Source organism: Oncorhynchus nerka, linkage group LG9b (genome assembly GCF_034236695.1).
Source record: "Oncorhynchus nerka isolate Pitt River linkage group LG9b, Oner_Uvic_2.0, whole genome shotgun sequence".
NCBI lineage: Eukaryota > Metazoa > Chordata > Actinopteri > Salmoniformes > Salmonidae > Oncorhynchus > Oncorhynchus nerka.
In genome coordinates this window covers 43006073-43026109 of record NC_088424.1, presented here as the reverse complement: position 1 = coordinate 43026109, position 20037 = coordinate 43006073, and the positions used below count along the sequence as shown (strand labels likewise).

The following is a 20037-nucleotide window of genomic DNA, read 5'->3' as shown; positions in this document are numbered from 1 at the left end:
ATATCGGTCTGCACGCTCATCGTTCCTCTACAGATGGACTATTATGTTCATATCTGGTCCTAAGGTTCCTCTACCACTGTCCATATCTGGTCCTATCGTTCCTCTACCACTGTTCATATCTGGTCCTATCGTTCCTCTACCACTGTCCATATCTGGTCCTATCGTTCCTCTACCACTGTCCATATCTGGTCCTATCGTTCCTCTACCACTGTCCATATCTGGTCCTATCGTTCCTCTACCACTGTTCCTCTACCACTGTTCATATCTGGTCCTATCGTTCCTCTACCACTGTCCATATCTGTTCCTCTACCACTGTCCATATCTCCTCTTCCTCTACCACTGTCCATATCTGGTCCTATCGTTCCTCTACCACTGTTCATATCTGGTCCTATCGTTCCTCTACCACTGTCCATGTCTGGTCCTATCGTTCCTCTACCACTGTCCATATCTGGTCCTATCGTTCCTCATATCTCACAAATCCAGTGTTATCTTTTGAACACAGTTTAACATAATGTTTTCCAGATGTGGAGGGACGACCTCAACGTTCAAACTCTGACCCCCAGCTACATGACCTTGACCAATCAGAGAGCCTGGAACTGTCGGTGAGTGACCGGCTATCCCAATCTCCTCGCAAGTGTGCTCTTGTTTTCTCCTCAGAGAGGAAGGGAGGTGTGGACTAGTTTTTAGTTTGTCTGATTCATGGTTTAGTGATTACAAGCTGATGAGGCACCAGAATCATACTGTCGTTCTCCATGCCCAAATCCATCCTTCCCTGAAGCCAAATTAGGTGTTACTAGATTACTCTCAACCTGAACATACAATATCTTGATGTGAATATCTGAAGTCAATTGGTTTTCTTGTCTCAACCTTATTTCTCGATCTCCCCAGTTCTTTTACACCGTGCTGACGCTCTCACATAGGCTCTACGGTCTGCAGGTAAGACAAACACCGACTGTACAAAAATTAAGAACACCTGATCATTCCATGACATAGACTGACCAGGTGAATCCAGGTGAAATCTATGATCCCTTATTGGATGTCACTTGTTAAATACACTTCAAATCAGTGTAGATGAAGGGGAGGAGACGGGTTAAAGAAGGATTGTTAAGCCTTGAGGAAATGTTGACATGGATTGTGTATGTGTGCCATTCAGAGGGTGAATAGGCAAGACAAAATATTAGTGTCAGGCGCACCAGTTTGCCTCTCCCTATGTCCCCTGCCTCTCCCTATGTCCCCTGCCTCTCCCTAGTCTGAAGTGTGTCCCCCTGCCTCTCCCTAGTCTGAAGTGTGTCTCCCTGCCTCTCCCTAGTCTGAAGTGTGTCCCCCTGCCTCTCCCTAGTCTGAAGTGTGTGTCCCTGCCTCTCCCTAGTCTGAAGTGTGTCCCCCTGCCTCTCCCATGTCTGAAGTGTGTCCCCCTGCCTCTCCCTAGTCTGAAGTGTGTGTCCCTGCCTCTCCCTAGTCTGAAGTGTGTGTCCCTGCCTCTCCCTAGTCTGAAGTGTGTCCCCTGCCTCTCCCTAGTCTGAAGTGTGTCCCCTGCCTCTCCCTAGTCTGAAGTGTGTCCCCCTGCCTCTCCCTAGTCTGAAGTGTGTCCCCTGCCTCTCCCTAGTCTGAAGTGTGTCCCCTGCCTCTCCCTAGTCTGAAGTGTGTCCCCCTGCCTCTCCCTAGTCTGAAGTGTGTCCCCCTGCCTCTCCCTAGTCTGAAGTGTGTCCCCTGCCTCTCCCTAGTCTGAAGTGTGTCTCCCTGCCTCTCCCTAGTCTGAAGTGTGTCCCCTGCCTCTCCCTAGTCTGAAGTGTGTCCCCTGCCTCTCCCTGTCTGAAGTGTCTCCCTAGTCTGAAGTGTGTCCCCTGCCTCTCCCTAGTCTGAAGTGTGTCCCCTCTCCCTAGTCTGAAGTGTGTCCCCTGCCTCTCCCTAGTCTGTGTGTCTCCCTAGTCTGAAGTGTGTCTCCCTGCCTCTCCCTAGTCTGAAGTGTGTCCCCCTGCCTCTCCCTAGTCTGAAGTGTGTCTCCCTAGTCTGAAGTGTGTCCCCCTGCCTCTCCCTAGTCTGAAGTGTGTCTCCCTAGTCTGAAGTGTGTCTCCCTGCCTCTCCCTAGTCTGAAGTGTGTCCCCTGCCTCTCCCTAGTCTGAAGTGTGTCCCCTGCCTCTCCCTAGTCTGAAGTGTGTCCCCTGCCTCTCCCTAGTCTGAAGTGTGTCCCCTGCCTCTCCCTAGTCTGAAGTGTGTCCCCTGCCTCTCCCTAGTCTGAAGTGTGTCCCCTGCCTCTCCCTAGTCTGAAGTGTGTCCCCTGCCTCTCCCTAGTCTGAAGTGTGTCCCCTGCCTCTCCCTAGTCTGAAGTGTGTCCCCCTGCCTCTCCCTAGTCTGAAGTGTGTCCCCCTGCCTCTCCCTAGTCTGAAGTGTGTCCCCTGCCTCTCCCTAGTCTGAAGTGTGTCTCCCTAGTCTGAAGTGTGTCTCCCTAGTCTGAAGTGTGTCTCCCTGCCTCTCCCTAGTCTGAAGTGTGTCCCCTGCCTCTCCTAGTCTGAGTGTGTCCCCCTCCTCCCTGTCCTCTCTCCCTAGTCTGAAGTGTGTCTCCCTGCCTCTCCCTAGTCTGAAGTGTGTCTCCCTGTCCTAGTCTGAAGTGTGTCCCTGCCTCTCCCTAGTCTGAAGTGTGTCCCCTGCCTCTCCCTAGTCTGAAGTGTGTCTCCCTAGTCTGAAGTCCCCCTGTCCCCTGCCTCTCCCTAGTCTGAAGTGTGTCCCCTGCCTCTCCCTAGTCTGAAGTGTGTCCCCTGCCTCTCCCTAGTCTGAAGTGTGTCCCCCTGCCTCTCCCTAGTCTGAAGTGTGTCCCCTGCCTCTCCCTAGTCTGAAGTGTGTCCCCTGCCTCTCCCTAGTCTGAAGTGTGTCTCCCTAGTCTGAAGTGTGCCTCTCCTAGTCTGAAGTGTGTCCCCTGCCTCTCCCTAGTCTGAAGTGTGTCCCCTGCCTCTCCCTAGTCTGAAGTGTGTCCCCTGCCTCTCCCTAGTCTGAAGTGTGTCCCCTGCCTCTCCCTAGTCTGAAGTGTGTCCCCCCCCTCCCTAGTCTGAAGTGTGTCTCCCTAGTCTGAAGTGTGTCCCCCTGCCTCTCCCTAGTCTGAAGTGTGTCCCCTGCCTCTCCCTAGTCTGAAGTGTGTCCCCTGCCTCTCCCTAGTCTGAAGTGTGTCCCCTGCCTCTCCCTAGTCTGAAGTGTGTCCCCTGCCTCTCCCTAGTCTGAAGTGTGTCCCCTGCCTCTCCCTAGTCTGAAGTGTGTCCCCTGCCTCTCCCTAGTCTGAAGTGTGTCCCCTGCCTCTCCCTAGTCTGAAGTGTGTCCCCTGCCTCTCCCTAGTCTGAAGTGTGTCCCCTGCCTCTCCCTAGTCTGAAGTGTGTCCCCTGCCTCTCCCTAGTCTGAAGTGTGTCCCCCTGCCTCTCCCTAGTCTGAAGTGTGTCTCCCTAGTCTGAAGTGTGTCCCCTGCCTCTCCCTAGTCTGAAGTGTGTCCCCTGCCTCTCCCTAGTCTGAAGTGTGTCCCCTGCCTCTCCCTAGTCTGAAGTGTGTCCCCCTGCCTCTCCCTAGTCTGAAGTGTGTCCCCTGCCTCTCCCTAGTCTGAAGTGTGTCCCCTGCCTCTCCCTAGTCTGAAGTGTGTCCCCTGCCTCTCCCTAGTCTGAAGTGTGTCCCCCTGCCTCTCCCTAGTCTGAAGTGTGTCCCCTGCCTCTCCCTAGTCTGAAGTGTGTCCCCTGCCTCTCCCTAGTCTGAAGTGTGTCTCCCCTGCCTCTCCCTAGTCTGAAGTGTGTCCCCTGCCTCTCCCTAGTCTGAAGTGTGTCCCCTGCCTCTCCCTAGTCTGAAGTGTCCCCTGCCTCCCTAGTCTGAAGTGTGTCCCCTGCCTCTCCCTAGTCTGAAGTGTGTCCCCTGCCTCTCCCTAGTCTGAAGTGTGTCCCCCTGCCTCTCCCTAGTCTGAAGTGTGTCCCCTGCCTCTCCCTAGTCTGAAGTGTGTCCCCTGCCTCTCTCCCTAGTCTGAAGTGTGTCCCCTGCCTCTCCCTAGTCTGAAGTGTGTCCCCTGCCTCTCCCTAGTCTGAAGTGTGTCCCCTGCCTCTCCCTAGTCTGAAGTGTGTCCCCTGCCTCTCCCTAGTCTGAAGTGTGTCCCCTGCCTCTCCCTAGTCTGAAGTGTGTCCCCCTGCCTCTCCCTAGTCTGAAGTGTGTCCCCTGCCTCTCCCTAGTCTGAAGTGTGTCCCCTGCCTCTCCCTGTCTGAAGTGTGTCTCCCTAGTCTGAAGTGTGTCCCCTGCCTCTCCCTAGTCTGAAGTGTGTCCCCTGCCTCTCCCTAGTCTGAAGTGTGTCCCCTGCCTCTCCCTAGTCTGAAGTGTGTCCCCTGCCTCCCTAGTCTGAAGTGTGTCCCCTGCCTCTCCCTAGTCTGAAGTGTGTCCCCTGCCTCTCCCTAGTCTGAAGTGTGTCCCCTGCCTCTCCCTAGTCTGAAGTGTGTCCCCTGCCTCTCCCTAGTCTGAAGTGTGTCCCCTGCCTCTCCTAGTCTGAAGTGTGTCCCCTGCCTCTCCCTAGTCTGAAGTGTGTCTCCCCCTGTGTCTCCCTAGTCTGAAGTGTGTCCCCTGCCTCTCCCTAGTCTGAAGTGTGTCCCCTGCCTCTCCCTAGTCTGAAGTGTGTCCCCTGCCTCTCCCTAGTCTGAAGTGTCCCCTGTCTCCCTAGTCTGAAGTGTGTCCCCTGCCTCTCCCTAGTCTGAAGTGTCCCCTGTCTCCTAGTCTGAAGTGTGTCTCCCTGCCTCTCCCTAGTCTGAAGTGTGTCCCCTGCCTCTCCCTAGTCTGAAGTGTGTCCCCTGCCTCTCCCTAGTCTGAAGTGTGTCCCCTGCCTCTCCCTAGTCTGAAGTGTGTCCCCTGCCTCTCCCTAGTCTGAAGTGTGTCCCCTGCCTCTCCCTAGTCTGAAGTGTGTCCCCTGCCTCTCCCTAGTCTGAAGTGTGTCCCCTGCCTCTCCCTAGTCTGAAGTGTGTCCCCCTGCCTCTCCCTAGTCTGAAGTGTGTCCCCTGCCTCTCCCTAGTCTGAAGTGTGTCCCCTGCCTCTCCCTAGTCTGAAGTGTGTCCCCTGCCTCTCCCTAGTCTGAAGTGTGTCCCCCTGCCTCTCCCTAGTCTGAAGTGTGTCCCCTGCCTCTCCCTAGTCTGAAGTGTGTCCCCCTGCCTCCCTAGTCTGAAGTGTGTCCCCTGCCTCTCCCTAGTCTGAAGTGTGTCCCCTGCCTCTCCCTAGTCTGAAGTGTGTCCCCTGCCTCTCCCTAGTCTGAAGTGTGTCCCCCTGCCTCTCCCTAGTCTGAAGTGTGTCCCCTGCCTCTCCCTAGTCTGAGTGTGTCCCCCTGCCTCTCCCTAGTCTGAAGTGTGTCCCCTGCCTCTCCCTAGTCTGAAGTGTCCCCTGAAGTCTGAAGTGTGTCCCTCTCCCTAGTCTGAAGTGTGTGTCTCCCTAGTCTGAAGTGTGTCCCCTGCCTCTCCCTAGTCTGAAGTGTGTCCCCTGCCTCTCCCTAGTCTGAAGTGTGTCCCCTGCCTCTCCTAGTCTGAAGTGTGTCCCCCTGCCTCTCCCTAGTCTGAAGTGTGTCCCCTGTCTCTCCCTAGTCTGAAGTGTGTCCCTGCCTCTCCCTAGTCTGAAGTGTGTCCCCTGCCTCTCCCTAGTCTGAAGTGTGTCCCCTGCCTCTCCCTAGTCTGAAGTGTGTCCCCTGCCTCTCCCTAGTCTGAAGTGTGTCCCCTGCCTCTCCCTAGTCTGAAGTGTGTCCCCTGCCTCTCCCTAGTCTGAAGTGTGTCCCCTGCCTCTCCTAGTCTGAAGTGTGTCCCCTGCCTCTCCCTAGTCTGAAGTGTGTCCCCTGCCTCTCCCTAGTCTGAAGTGTGTCCCCTGCCTCTCCCTAGTCTGAAGTGTGTCCCCTGCCTCTCCCTAGTCTGAAGTGTGTCCCCCTGCCCTCCCTAGTCTGAAGTGTGTCCCCTGCCTCTCCCTAGTCTGAAGTGTGTCCCCTGCCTCTCCCTAGTCTGAAGTGTGTCCCCTGCCTCCCTAGTCTGAAGTGTGTCCCCTGCCTCTCCCTAGTCTGAAGTGTGTCTCCCTGCCTCTCCTAGTCTGAAGTGTGTCCCCTGTCTCCCTAGTCTGAAGTGTGTCCCCTGCCTCTCCCTAGTCTGAAGTGTGTCCCCCTGCCTCTCCCTAGTCTGAAGTGTGTCCCCTCCCTAGTCTGAAGTGTGTCCCCCTGCCTCCCTAGTCTGAAGTGTGTCCCCTGCCTCTCCCTAGTCTGAAGTGTGTCCCCCTGCCTCTCCCTAGTCTGAAGTGTGTCCCCTGCCTCTCCCTAGTCTGAAGTGTGTCCCCTGCCTCTCCCTAGTCTGAAGTGTGTCCCCTGCCTCTCCCTAGTCTGAAGTGTGTCCCCTGCCTCTCCCTAGTCTGAAGTGTGTCCCCCTGTGTCTCCCTAGTCTGAAGTGTGTCCCCTGCCTCTCCCTAGTCTGAAGTGTGTCCCCTGCCTCTCCCTAGTCTGAAGTGTGTCCCCTGCCTCTCCCTAGTCTGAAGTGTGTCCCCTGCCTCTCCCTAGTCTGAAGTGTGTCCCCTGCCTCTCCCTAGTCTGAAGTGTGTCCCCTGCCTCTCCCTAGTCTGAAGTGTGTCCCCTGCCTCTCCCTAGTCTGAAGTGTGTCCCCTGCCTCTCCCTAGTCTGAAGTGTGTCCCCTGCCTCTCCCTAGTCTGAAGTGTGTCCCCTGCCTCTCCCTAGTCTGAAGTGTGTCCCCTGCCTCTCCCTAGTCTGAAGTGTGTCCCCTGCCTCTCCCTAGTCTGAAGTGTGTCCCCTGCCTCTCCCTAGTCTGAAGTGTGTCCCCTGCCTCTCCCTAGTCTGAAGTGTGTCCCCTGCCTCTCCCTAGTCTGAAGTGTGTCCCCTGCCTCTCCCTAGTCTGAAGTGTGTCCCCTGCCTCTCCCTAGTCTGAAGTGTGTCCCCTGCCTCTCCCTAGTCTGAAGTGTGTCCCCCCTGCCTCTCCCTAGTCTGAAGTGTGTCCCCTGCCTCTCCCTAGTCTGAAGTGTGTCCCCTGCCTCTCCCTAGTCTGAAGTGTGTCCCCTGCCTCTCCCTAGTCTGAAGTGTGTCTCCCTAGTCTGAAGTGTGTCTCCCTAGTCTGAAGTGTGTCCCCTGCCTCTCCCTAGTCTGAAGTGTGTCCCCCTGCCTCTCCCTAGTCTGAAGTGTGTCCCCTGCCTCTCCCTAGTCTGAAGTGTGTCCCCTGCCTCTCCCTAGTCTGAAGTGTGTCCCCTGCCTCTCCCTAGTCTGAAGTGTGTCCCCTGCCTCTCCCTAGTCTGAAGTGTGTCCCCCTGCCTCTCCCTAGTCTGAAGTGTGTCCCCTGCCTCTCCCTAGTCTGAAGTGTGTCCCCTGCCTCTCCCTAGTCTGAAGTGTGTCCCCTGCCTCTCCCTAGTCTGAAGTGTGTCCCCTGCCTCTCCCTAGTCTGAAGTGTGTCTCCCTAGTCTGAAGTGTGTCTCCCTAGTCTGAAGTGTGTCCCCTGCCTCTCCCTAGTCTGAAGTGTGTCCCCTGCCTCTCCCTAGTCTGAAGTGTGTCTCCCCTGAAGTCTCCCTAGTCTGAAGTGTGTCCCCTGCCTCTCCCTAGTCTGAAGTGTGTCCCCTGCCTCTCCCTAGTCTGAAGTGTGTCCCCTGCCTCTCCCTAGTCTGAAGTGTGTCCCCCTGCCTCTCCCTAGTCTGAAGTGTGTCCCCTGCCTCTCCCTAGTCTGAAGTGTGTCCCCCTGCCTCTCCTAGTCTGAAGTGTGTCCCCTGCCTCTCCCTAGTCTGAAGTGTGTCCCCTGCCTCTCCCTAGTCTGAAGTGTGTCTCCTAGTCTGAAGTGTGTCCCCTCTCCCTAGTCTGAAGTGTGTCCCCTGCCTCTCCCTAGTCTGAAGTGTGTCCCCTGTCTCTCCCTAGTCTGAAGTGTGTCCCCTGCCTCTCCCTAGTCTGAAGTGTGTGTCTCCCTAGTCTGAAGTGTGTCTCCCTAGTCTGAAGTGTGTCCCTAGTCTGAAGTGTCCCTAGTCTGAAGTGTGTCCCCCTAGTCTGAAGTGTGTCCCCCTAGTCTGAAGTGTGTCCCCCTAGTCTGAAGTGTGTCCCCCTAGTCTGAAGTGTGTCCCCCTAGTCTGAAGTGTGTCTCCCTAGTCTGAAGTGTGTCCCCCTAGTCTGAAGTGTGTCCCCCTGCCTCTCCCTAGTCTGAAGTGTGTCCCCTGCCTCTCCCTAGTCTGAAGTGTGTCTCCTGCCTCTCCCTAGTCTGAAGTGTGTCCCCTGCCTCTCCCTAGTCTGAAGTGTGTCCCCTGCCTCTCCCTAGTCTGAAGTGTGTCCCCTGCCTCTCCCTAGTCTGAAGTGTGTCCCCTGCCTCTCCCTAGTCTGAAGTGTGTCCCTGCCCTGTCTGAAGTGTGTCTCCCTAGTCTGAAGTGTGTCCCCTGTGTCTCCCTAGTCTGAAGTGTGTCCCCTGCCTCTCCCTAGTCTGAAGTGTGTCCCCCTCTCCCTAGTCTGAAGTGTGTCCCCTGCCTCTCCCTAGTCTGAAGTGTGTCCCCTGCCTCTCCCTAGTCTGAAGTGTGTCCCCTGCCTCCCTAGTCTGAAGTGTGTCCCCTGCCTCTCCTAGTCTGAAGTGTGTCCCCTGCCTCTCCCTAGTCTGAAGTGTGTCCCCTCTCCCTAGTCTGAAGTGTGTCCCCTGCCTCTCCCTAGTCTGAAGTGTGTCCCTCCCTAGTCCTGCCTCTCCCTAGTCTGAAGTGTGTCCCCTGCCTCTCCCTAGTCTGAAGTGTGTCCCTGCCTCTCCTAGTCTGAAGTGTGTCCCCCTGCCTCTCCCTAGTCTGAAGTGTGTCCCCTGCCTCTCCCTAGTCTGAAGTGTGTCCCCTGCCTCTCCCTAGTCTGAAGTGTGTCCCCTGCCTCTCCCTAGTCTGAAGTGTGTCCCCTGCCTCTCCCTAGTCTGAAGTGTGTCCCCTGCCTCTCCCTAGTCTGAAGTGTGTCCCCCTGCCTCTCCCTAGTCTGAAGTGTGTCCCCTGCCTCTCCCTAGTCTGAAGTGTGTCCCCCTGCCTCTCCCTAGTCTGAAGTGTGTCCCCTGCCTCTCCCTAGTCTGAAGTGTGTGTAGTCCCTGTGTCTCCCTAGTCTGAAGTGTGTCCCCTGCCTCTCCCTAGTCTGAAGTGTGTCCCCCTGCCTCTCCCTAGTCTGAAGTGTGTCCCCTGCCTCCCTAGTCTGAAGTGTGTCCCCTGCCTCTCCCTAGTCTGAAGTGTGTCCCCCTGCCTCTCCCTAGTCTGAAGTGTGTCCCCTGCCTCTCCTAGTCTGAAGTGTGTCTGAAGTGTGTCTCCTAGTCTGAAGTGTGTCTCCTCCTCTAGTCTGAAGTGTGTCCCCTGCCTCTCCCTAGTCTGAAGTGTGTCTCCCTAGTCTGAAGTGTGTCCCCTGCCTCTCCCTAGTCTGAAGTGTGTCCCCTAGTCTGAAGTGTGTCTCCCTAGTCTGAAGTGTGTCTCCCTCCCTAGTCTGAAGTGTGTCTCCCTAGTCTGAAGTGTGTCTCCTAGTCTGAAGTGTGTCTCCCTAGTCTGAAGTGTGTCCTAGTCTGCCTCTCCCTAGTCTGAAGTGTGTCCCCTGCCTCTCCCTAGTCTGAAGTGTGTCCCCTGCCTCCTAGTCCTGCCCCTCCCTAGTCTGAAGTGTGTCCCCTGCCTCTCCCTAGTCTGAAGTGTGTCCCCTGCCTCTCCCTAGTCTGAAGTGTGTCCCCTGCCTCTCCCTAGTCTGAAGTGTGTCCCCTGCCTCTCCCTAGTCTGAAGTGTGTCCCCTGCCTCTCCCTAGTCTGAAGTGTGTCCCCTGTCTCCCTAGTCTGAAGTGTGTCTCCCCTGCCTCTCCCTAGTCTGAAGTGTGTCCCCTGCCTCTCCCTAGTCTGAAGTGTGTCCCCTGCCTCTCCCTAGTCTGAAGTGTGTCCCCTGCCTCTCCCTAGTCTGAAGTGTGTCCCCTGTCCCTCCCTAGTCTGAAGTGTGTCCCCTGCCTCTCCCTAGTCTGAAGTGTGTCCCCTGCCTCTCCCTAGTCTGAAGTGTGTCCCTGCCTCTCCCTAGTCTGAAGTGTGTCCCCTGCCTCTCCCTAGTCTGAAGTGTGTCCCCTGCCTCTCCCTAGTCTGAAGTGTGTCCCCTGCCTCTCCCTAGTCTGAAGTGTGTCTCCCTAGTCTGAAGTGTGTCTCCCTAGTCTGAAGTGTGTCTCCCTAGTCTGAAGTGTGTCCCCTGCCTCTCCCTAGTCTGAAGTGTGTCCCCCTGCCTCTCCCTAGTCTGAAGTGTGTCCCCTGCCCTCCTCTCCTAGTCTGAAGTGTGTCCCCTGCCTCTCCCTAGTCTGAAGTGTGTCCCCTGCCTCTCCCTAGTCTGAAGTGTGTCCCCTGCCTCTCCCTAGTCTGAAGTGTGTCCCCCCTCCCTAGTCTGAAGTGTGTCCCCTGCCTCCCTAGTCTGAAGTGTGTCCCCCTGCCTCTCCTAGTCTGAAGTGTGTCTGCCTCTCCCTAGTCTGAAGTGTGTCCCCTGCCTCTCCCTAGTCTGAAGTGTGTCCCCTGCCTCTCCCTAGTCTGAAGTGTGTCCCCTGCCTCTCCCTAGTCTGAAGTGTGTCTCCCTAGTCTGAAGTGTGTCTCCCTGCCTCTCCCTAGTCTGAAGTGTGTCCCCTGTCTCCCTAGTCTGAAGTGTGTCTCCCTGCCTCCCCTAGTCTGAAGTGTGTCCCCTGCCTCCCTAGTCTGAAGTGTGTCCCCTGCCTCTCCCTAGTCTGAAGTGTGTCCCCTGCCTCTCCCTAGTCTGAAGTGTGTCCCCTGCCTCTCCCTAGTCTGAAGTGTGTCCCCTGCCTCTCCCTAGTCTGAAGTGTGTCCCCTGCCTCTCCCTAGTCTGAAGTGTGTCCCCTGCCTCTCCCTAGTCTGAAGTGTGTCCCCTGTCTCCCTAGTCTGAAGTGTGTCCCCTGCCTCTCCCTAGTCTGAAGTGTGTCCCTCCTAGTCTGAAGTGTGTCCCTAGTCTGAAGTGTGTCTCCCTAGTCTGAAGTGTGTCCCTAGTCTGAAGTGTGTCTCCCTAGTCTGAAGTGTGTCTCCCTAGTCTGAAGTGTGTCTCCTAGTCTGAAGTGTGTCTCCCTAGTCTGAAGTGAAGTGTGTCTCCCTAGTCTGAAGTGTGTCTCCCTAGTCTGAAGTGTGTCTCCCTAGTCTGAAGTGTGTCCCTGCCTCTCCCTAGTCTGAAGTGTGTCCCCCTGCCTCTCTCCTAGTCTGAAGTGTGTCCCCTGCCTCTCCCTAGTCTGAAGTGTGTCCCCTGCCTCTCCCTAGTCTGAAGTGTGTCCCCTGCCTCTCCCTAGTCTGAAGTGTCCCCTGTCTCCCTAGTCTGAAGTGTGTCCCCCTGCCTCTCCCTAGTCTGAAGTGTGTCCCCTGTCTCCTAGTCTGAAGTGTGTCCCCCTGCCTCTCCCTAGTCTGAAGTGTGTCCCCTAGCCTCCCTAGTCTGAAGTGTGTCCCCCTCTCCCTAGTCTGAAGTGTGTCCCCTGCCTCTCCCTAGTCTGAAGTGTGTCCCCTGCCTCTCCCTAGTCTGAAGTGTGTCTCCTAGTCTGAAGTGTGTCTCCCTAGTCTGAAGTGTGTCCCCTGCTGAAGTGTGTCTCCCTAGTCTGAAGTGTGTCCCCTGCCTCTCCCTAGTCTGAAGTGTGTCCCCTAGTCCTGCCTCTCCCTAGTCTGAAGTGTGTCCCCTGCCTCTCCCTAGTCTCCCTAGTCTGAAGTGTGTCCCCTGCCTCTCCCTAGTCTGAAGTGTGTCCCCTGTCTCCCTAGTCTGAAGTGTGTCCCCCTGTCTCCCTAGTCTGAAGTGTGTCCCCTGCCTCCCTAGTCTGAAGTGTGTCCCCTGTCCTCCCTAGTCTGAAGTGTGTCCCTAGTCTGAAGTGTCTCCCTAGTCTGAAGTGTGTCCCCTAGTCTGAAGTGTGTCTCCCTAGTCTGAAGTGTGTCCCCCTGCCTCCCTAGTCTGAAGTGTGTCCTGCCTCTCCCTAGTCTGAAGTGTGTCCCCTCTCTCCCTAGTCTGAAGTGTGTCTCCCTAGTCTGAAGTGTGTCTCCCTAGTCTGAAGTGTGTCCCCTGCCTCTCCCTAGTCTGAAGTGTGTCCCCCTGAAGTGTCTCCCTAGTCTGAAGTGTGTGTCTCCTAGTCTGAAGTGTGTCCCCTGCCTCTCCCTAGTCTGAAGTGTGTCCCTGCCTCTCCTAGTCTGAAGTGTGTCCCCCTGCCTCTCCCTAGTCTGAAGTGTGTCCCCTGCCTCTCCCTAGTCTGAAGTGTGTCTGAAGTGTGTCCCCTGCCTCTCCCTAGTCTGAAGTGTGTCCCCTGCCTCTCCCTAGTGTGTCTGAAGTGTGTCCCCCTGCCTCTCCCTCTGAAGTGTGTCTGAAGTGTGTCCCCTGCCTCTCCCTAGTCTGAAGTGTGTCCCCTGCCTCTCCCTAGTCTGAAGTGTGTCCCCTGCCTCTCCCTAGTCTGAAGTGTGTCCCCTGCCTCTCCCTAGTCTGAAGTGTGTCCCCTGCCTCTCCCTAGTCTGAAGTGTGTCCCCTGCCTCTCCCTAGTCTGAAGTGTGTCTCCCTAGTCTGAAGTGTGTCTCCTAGTCTGAAGTGTGTCCCCTGCCTCTCCCTAGTCTGAAGTGTGTCCCCCTGCCTCTCCCTAGTCTGAAGTGTGTCCCCTGCCTCTCCCTAGTCTGAAGTGTGTCCCCTGCCTCTCCTAGTCTGAAGTGTGTCTCCAGTCTGAAGTGTGTCCCCTGCCTCTCCCTAGTCTGAAGTGTGTCCCCTGCCTCTCCCTAGTCTGAAGTGTGTCCCCTGCCTCCCTAGTCTGAAGTGTGTCCCCTGCCTCTCCCTAGTCTGAAGTGTGTCCCCTGCCTCTCCCTAGTCTGAAGTGTGTCCCCTGCCTCTCCCTAGTCTGAAGTGTGTCCCCTGCCTCTCCCTAGTCTGAAGTGTGTCCCCTGCCTCTCCCTAGTCTGAAGTGTGTCCCCTCTCTCCCTAGTCTGAAGTGTGTCCCCTGCCTCTCCCTAGTCTGAAGTGTGTCCCCTGCCTCTCCCTAGTCTGAAGTGTGTCCCCTGCCTCTCCCTAGTCTGAAGTGTGTCCCCTGCCTCTCCTAGTCTGAAGTGTGTCTCCTAGTCTGAAGTGTGTCCCCTGCCTCTCCCTAGTCTGAAGTGTGTCTCCTAGTCTGCCTCTCCTAGTCTGAAGTGTGTCCCCCTGCCTCTCCCTAGTCTGAAGTGTGTCCCCTGTCTGAAGTGTGTCCCTAGTCTGAAGTGTGTCTCCCTAGTCTGAAGTGTGTAGTCCTGTCTCCCTAGTCTGAAGTGTGTCCCCTAGTCTGAAGTGTGTCTCCCTAGTCTGAAGTGTGTCTCCCTGTCTCCCTAGTCTGAAGTGTGTCCCCTGCCTCTCCCTAGTCTGAAGTGTGTCCCCTGCCTCTCCCTAGTCTGAAGTGTGTCCCCCTGCCTCTCCCTAGTCTGAAGTGTGTCCCCTGCCTCCCTAGTCTGAAGTGTGTCCCCTGCCTCTCCCTAGTCTGAAGTGTGTCCCCCCTGCCTCTCCCTAGTCTGAAGTGTGTCCCCTGCCTCTCCTAGTCTGAAGTGTGTCCCCTGCCTCTCCCTAGTCTGAAGTGTGTCCCCTGCCTCTCCCTAGTCTGAAGTGTGTCCCCTGCCTCTCCCTAGTCTGAAGTGTGTCCCCCTGCCTCTCCCTAGTCTGAAGTGTGTCCCCTGCCTCTCCCTAGTCTGAAGTGTGTCCCCCTGCCTCTCCCTAGTCTGAAGTGTGTCCCCTGCCTCTCCCTAGTCTGAAGTGTGTCCCCTGCCTCTCCCTAGTCTGAAGTGTGTCCCCTGCCTCTCCCTAGTCTGAAGTGTGTCCCCCTGCCTCCCCCTCCCTAGTCTGAAGTGTGTCCCCTGCCTCTCCCTAGTCTGAAGTGTGTCCCCTGCCTCTCCCTAGTCTGAAGTGTGTCCCCTGCCTCTCCCTAGTCTGAAGTGTGTCTGCCCTCCCTAGTCTGAAGTGTGTCCCCTGCCTCTCCCTAGTCTGAAGTGTGTGTCTCCCTAGTCTGAAGTGTGTCCCCTGCCTCTCCCTAGTCTGAAGTGTGTCCCCTGCCTCTCCCTAGTCTGAAGTGTGTCCCCCTGCCTCTCCCTAGTCTGAAGTGTGTCCCCTGCCTCTCCCTAGTCTGAAGTGTGTCCCCTGCCTCTCCCTAGTCTGAAGTGTGTCCCCTGCCTCTCCCTAGTCTGAAGTGTGTCCCCTGCCTCTCCCTAGTCTGAAGTGTGTCCCTGTCTGAAGTGTGCCTCTCCCTAGTCTGAAGTGTGTCCCCCTGCCTCTCCCTAGTCTGAAGTGTGTCCCCTGCCTCTCCCTAGTCTGAAGTGTGTCTCCCTAGTCTGAAGTGTGTCTCCCTAGTCTGAAGTGTGTCCCTGCCTCTCCCTAGTCTGAAGTGTGTCTCCCTAGTCTGAAGTGTGTCTCCCCTGCCTCTCCCTAGTCTGAAGTGTGTCCCCTGTCTCCCTAGTCTGAAGTGTGTCTCCCTAGTCTGAAGTGTGTCCCCTGCCTCTCCCTAGTCTGAAGTGTGTCCCCCTCTCCCTAGTCTGAAGTGTGTCTCCCTAGTCTGAAGTGTGTCTCCCTGCCTCTCCCTAGTCTGAAGTGTGTCCCTGCCTCTCCCTAGTCTGAAGTGTGTCCCCTGCCTCTCCCTAGTCTGAAGTGTGTCCCCTGCCTCTCCCTAGTCTGAAGTGTGTCCCCTGCCTCTCCCTAGTCTGAAGTGTGTCCCCTGCCTCTCTCCCTAGTCTGAAGTGTGTCCCCTGCCTCTCCCTAGTCTGAAGTGTGTCCCCTGCCTCTCCCTAGTCTGAAGTGTGTCCCCTGCCTCTCCCTAGTCTGAAGTGTGTCCCCTGCCTCTCCTAGTCTGAAGTGTGTCCCCTGTCCTCTCCCTAGTCTGAAGTGTGTCCCCTGCCTCTCCTAGTCTGAAGTGTGTCCCCCTGCCCTCCCTAGCCTCTGCCTAGTCTGAAGTGTGTCCCCTGCCTCTCCCTAGTCTGAAGTGTGTCCCCTGCCTCTCCCTAGTCTGAAGTGTGTCCCCTCTCCCTAGTCTGAAGTGTGTCCCCTGCCTCTCCCTAGTCTGAAGTGTGTCCCCTGCCTCTCCCTAGTCTGAAGTGTGTCCCCTGCCTCTCCCTAGTCTGAAGTGTGTCCCCTGCCTCTCCCTAGTCTGAAGTGTGTCCCCTGCCTCTCCCTAGTCTGAAGTGTGTCCCCTGCCTCTCCCTAGTCTGAAGTGTGTCCCCTGCCTCTCCCTAGTCTGAAGTGTGTCCCCTGTCTCTCCCTAGTCTGAAGTGTGTCCCCTGCCTCTCCCTAGTCTGAAGTGTGTCCCCCTGCCTCTCCCTAGTCTGAAGTGTGTCCCCTGCCTCTCCCTAGTCTGAAGTGTGTCCCCTGCCTCCCTAGTCTGAAGTGTGTCCCCTGTCTCCTAGTCTGAAGTGTGTCCCCTGCCTCTCCCTAGTCTGAAGTGTGTCCCCTGCCTCTCCCTAGTCTGAAGTGTGTCCCCTGCCTCTCCTAGTCTGAAGTGTGTCCCCTCTCCCTAGTCTGAAGTGTGTCCCCCTGCCTCTCCCTAGTCTGAAGTGTGTCCCCTGCCTCTCCCTAGTCTGAAGTGTGTCCCCTGCCTCTCCCTAGTCTGAAGTGTGTCCCCTGCCTCTCCCTAGTCTGAAGTGTGTCCCCTGCCTCTCCCTAGTCTGAAGTGTGTCCCCTGCCCCTAGTCTGAAGTGTGTCCCCTGCCTCTCCCTAGTCTGAAGTGTGTCCCCTGCCTCTCCCTAGTCTGAAGTGTGTCCCCCTGCCTCTCCCTAGTCTGAAGTGTGTCCCTGCCTCCCTAGTCTGAAGTGTGTCCCCTGCCTCTCCCTAGTCTGAAGTGTGTCCCTGCCTCCCCTAGTCTGAAGTGTGTCCCCTGCCTCCCTAGTCTGAAGTGTGTCCCCTGCCTCTCCCTAGTCTGAAGTGTGTCCCCTGCCTCTCCCTAGTCTGAAGTGTGTCCCCTGCCTCTCCCTAGTCTGAAGTGTGTCCCCTGCCTCTCCCTAGTCTGAAGTGTGTCCCCTGCCTCTCCCTAGTCTGAAGTGTGTCCCCCTGCCTCTCCCTAGTCTGAAGTGTGTCCCCTGCCTCCCTAGTCTGAAGTGTGTCCCCTGCCTCTCCCTAGTCTGAAGTGTGTCCCCTGTCTGAAGTGTGTCTCTCCCTAGTCTGAAGTGTGTCCCCTGCCTCTCCCTAGTCTGAAGTGTGTCCCCTAGTCTGAAGTGTGTCTCCCTGCCTCTCCCTAGTCTGAAGTGTGTCCCCTGCCTCTCCCTAGTCTGAAGTGTGTCCCCCTCTCCCTAGTCTGAAGTGTGTCCCCTGTCTCCCTAGTCTGAAGTGTGTCCCCTGCCTCTCCCCTAGTCTGAAGTGTGTCCCCTGCCTCTCCCTAGTCTGAAGTGTGTCCCCTGCCTCTCCCTAGTCTGAAGTGTGTCCCCTGCCTCTCCCTAGTCTGAAGTGTGTCCCCTGCCTCTCCCTAGTCTGAAGTGTGTCCCCTGCCTCTCCCTAGTCTGAAGTGTGTCTGCCCTCCTAGTCTGAAGTGTGTCTCCCTAGTCTGAAGTGTGTCCCCTGCCTCTCCCTAGTCTGAAGTGTGTCTCCCTGCCTCCCTAGTCTGAAGTGTGTCTCCCTAGTCTGAAGTGTGTCCCCTGCCTCTCCCTAGTCTGAAGTGTGTCTCCCTAGTCCTCTCCTAGTCTGAAGTGTGTCCCCTGCCTCTCCCTAGTCTGAAGTGTGTCCCCTAGTCTGAAGTGTCTCCCTAGTCTGAAGTGTGTCTCCCTAGTCTGAAGTGTGTCTCCCTAGTCTGAAGTGTGTCTCCTAGTCTGAAGTGTGTCCCCTAGTCTGAAGTGTGTCTCCCTAGTCTGAAGTGTGTCCCCTGTCTGAAGTGTGTCTCCCTAGTCTGAAGTGTGTCTCCCTAGTCTGAAGTGTGTCTCCCTAGTCTGAAGTGTGTCCCTAGTCTGAAGTGTGTCTCCTAGTCTGAAGTGTGTCCCCTGCCTCTCCCTAGTCTGAAGTGTGTCCCCTGCCTCTCCTAGTCTGAAGTGTGTCCCCCTGCCTCTCCCTAGTCTGAAGTGTGTCTCCTGCCTCTCCCTTGTCTGAAGTGTGTCCCCTGCCTCTCCCTAGTCTGAAGTGTGTCCCCCTGCCTCTCCCTAGTCTGAAGTGTGTCCCCTGCCTCTCCCTAGTCTGAAGTGTGTCCCCTGCCTCTCCCTAGTCTGAAGTGTGTCCCCCCCTGCTGAAGTGTGTCTCCCTAGTCTGAAGTGTGTCTCCCTGTCCTCTCCCTAGTCTGAAGTGTGTCCCCTGCCTCTCCCTAGTCTGAAGTGTGTCCCCTGCCTCTCCCTAGTCTGAAGTGTGTCCCCCTGCCTCTCCCTAGTCTGAAGTGTGTCCCCTGCCTCTCCCTAGTCTGAAGTGTGTCCCCTGCCTCTCCCTAGTCTGAAGTGTGTCCCCTGCCTCTCCCTAGTCTGAAGTGTGTCCCCTGCCTCTCCCTAGTCTGAAGTGTGTCCCCTGCCTCTCCCTAGTCTGAAGTGTGTCCCCTGCCTCTCCCTAGTCTGAAGTGTGTCCCCTGCCTCTCCTAGTCTGAAGTGTGTCCCCTGCCTCTCCCTAGTCTGAAGTGTGTCCCCTGCCTCTCCTAGTCTGAAGTGTGTCCCCCTGCCTCTCCTAGTCTGAAGTGTGTCCCCTGCCTCTCCCTAGTCTGAAGTGTCCCCTGTCTCCCTCTCCTAGTCTGAAGTGTGTCTCCTAGTCTGAAGTGTGTCTCCCTAGTCTGAAGTGTGTCCCCTGCCTCTCCCTAGTCTGAAGTGTGTCCCCTGCCTCTCCCTAGTCTGAAGTGTGTCCCCTGCCTCTCCCTAGTCTGAAGTGTGTCCCCTGCCTCTCCCTAGTCTGAAGTGTGTCCCCTGCCTCTCCTAGTCTGAAGTGTGTCCCCTGCCTCTCCCTAGTCTGAAGTGTGTCCCCTGCCTCTCCCTAGTCTGAAGTGTGTCCCCTGCCTCTCCCTAGTCTGAAGTGTGTCCCCTGCCTCTCCCTAGTCTGAAGTGTGTCCCCTGCCTCTCCCTAGTCTGAAGTGTGTCCCCCTGCCTCTCCCTAGTCTGAAGTGTGTCCCCTGCCTCTCCCTAGTCTGAAGTGTGTCCCCTGCCTCTCCCTAGTCTGAAGTGTGTCCCCTGCCTCTCCCTAGTCTGAAGTGTGTCTCCCTAGTCTGAAGTGTGTCCCCTGCCTCTCCCTAGTCTGAAGTGTGTCCCCTGCCTCTCCCTAGTCTGAAGTGTGTCCCCTGCCTCTCCCTAGTCTGAAGTGTGTCCCCTGCCTCTCCCTAGTCTGAAGTGTGTCCCCTGCCTCTCCCTAGTCTGAAGTGTGTCCCCTGCCTCTCCTAGTCTGAAGTGTGTCTCCTGCCTCTCCTAGTCTGAAGTGTGTCCCCTGCCTCTCCCTAGTCTGAAGTGTGTCCCCTGCCTCTCCCTAGTCTGAAGTGTGTCCCCTGCCTCTCCCTAGTCTGAAGTGTGTCCCCCTGCCTCTCCCTAGTCTGAAGTGTGTCCCCTGCCTCTCCCTAGTCTGAAGTGTGTCCCCTCTCCCTAGTCTGAAGTGTGTCTCCCTAGTCTGAAGTGTGTCCCTCTGTCCCTAGTCTGAAGTGTGTCCCCTGCCTCTCCCTAGTCTGAAGTGTGTCCCCTGCCTCTCCCTAGTCTGAAGTGTGTCCCCTGCCTCTCCCTAGTCTGAAGTGTGTCTCCTAGTCTGAAGTGTGTCTCCCTAGTCTGAAGTGTGTCTCCCTAGTCTGAAGTGTGCCTCTCCCTAGTCTGAAGTGTGTCTCCCTAGTCTGAAGTGTGTCCCCTGAAGTGTGTCTCCCTAGTCTGAAGTGTCCCCCTGTCTCCCTAGTCTGAAGTGTGTCCCTGCCTCTCCCTAGTCTGAAGTGTGTCTCCCTGCCTCTCCCTAGTCTGAAGTGTGTCTCCCTGCCTCTCCCTAGTCTGAAGTGTGTCCCCTGCCTCTCTGAAGTGTGTCCCCTGCCTCTCCCTAGTCTGAAGTGTGTCCCCTGCCTCTCCCTAGTCTGAAGTGTGTCCCCCTGTCTCCCTAGTCTGAAGTGTGTCCCCTGCCTCTCCCTAGTCTGAAGTGTGTCCCCTGCCTCTCCCTAGTCTGAAGTGTGTCCCCTGCCTCTCCCTAGTCTGAAGTGTGTCCCCCTGCCTCTCCCTAGTCTGAAGTGTGTCCCCTGCCTCTCCCTAGTCTGAAGTGTGTCTCCCTAGTCTGAAGTGTGTCCCCCTGCCTCTCCCCTAGTCTGAAGTGTGTCCCCTGCCTCTCCCTAGTCTGAAGTGTGTCTCCCTAGTCTGAAGTGTGTCTCCCTAGTCTGAAGTGTGTCCCCTAGTCTGAAGTGTGTCTCCCTAGTCTGAAGTGTGTCCCCTGTCTGAAGTGTGTCTCCTAGTCTGAAGTGTGTCTCCCTAGTCTGAAGTGTGTCTCCCTAGTCTGAAGTGTGTCTCCCTCTCCTGAAGTGTCCCTAGTCTGAAGTGTGTCTCCCTAGTCTGAAGTGTGTCTCCCTAGTCTGAAGTGTGTCTCCCTAGTCTGAAGTGTGTCTCCCTAGTCTGAAGTGTGTCCCTAGTCTGTGTCTCCCTAGTCTGAAGTGTGTCTCCTAGTCTGAAGTGTGCCTCTCCCTAGTCTGAAGTGTGTCCCCTGCCTCTCCCTAGTCTGAAGTGTGTGTCTCCCTAGTCTGAAGTGTGTCCCCTGCCTCTCCCTAGTCTGAAGTGTGTCTCCCTGCCTCTCCCTAGTCTGAAGTGTGTCCCCTGCCTCTCCCTAGTCTGAAGTGTGTCCCCTGCCTCTCCCTAGTCTGAAGTGTGTCCCCTGCCTCTCCTAGTCTGAAGTGTGTCCCCTGCCTCTCCCTAGTCTGAAGTGTGTCCCCTGCCTCTCCTAGTCTGAAGTGTGTATCCTAGTCTGAAGTGTGTCTCCCTGCCTCTCCCTAGTCTGAAGTGTGTCTCCTAGTCTGAAGTGTGTCTCCCTAGTCTGAAGTGTGTCTCCCTAGTCTGAAGTGTGTCCCCTGCCTCTCCCTAGTCTGAAGTGTGTCCCCCTGCCTCTCCCTAGTCTGAAGTGTGTCCCCCTGCCTCTCCCTAGTCTGAAGTGTGTCCCCTGCCTCTCCCTAGTCTGACGTGTGTCCCCCTGCCTCTCCCTAGTCTGAAGTGTGTCCCCCTGCCT

At 56.5% G+C, this 20037-nt stretch overlaps 1 protein-coding gene across 4 annotated transcripts in view; it reads left to right on the top strand.

The window, feature by feature from the left end:
* LOC115119366 (rho guanine nucleotide exchange factor 18-like) overlaps window positions 1-20037 on the top strand; it is a 76934-nt gene that overhangs the window by 28569 nt on the left and 28328 nt on the right. For all 4 annotated transcript variants that reach the window (XM_065013751.1, XM_065013748.1, XM_065013749.1 and 1 more), the window contains 2 exons: window positions 523-602; window positions 889-936. In XM_065013751.1, coding sequence (XP_064869823.1) covers window positions 523-602; window positions 889-936 — 128 coding nt within the window. The remainder of the gene's footprint in view (window positions 1-522; window positions 603-888; window positions 937-20037) is intronic.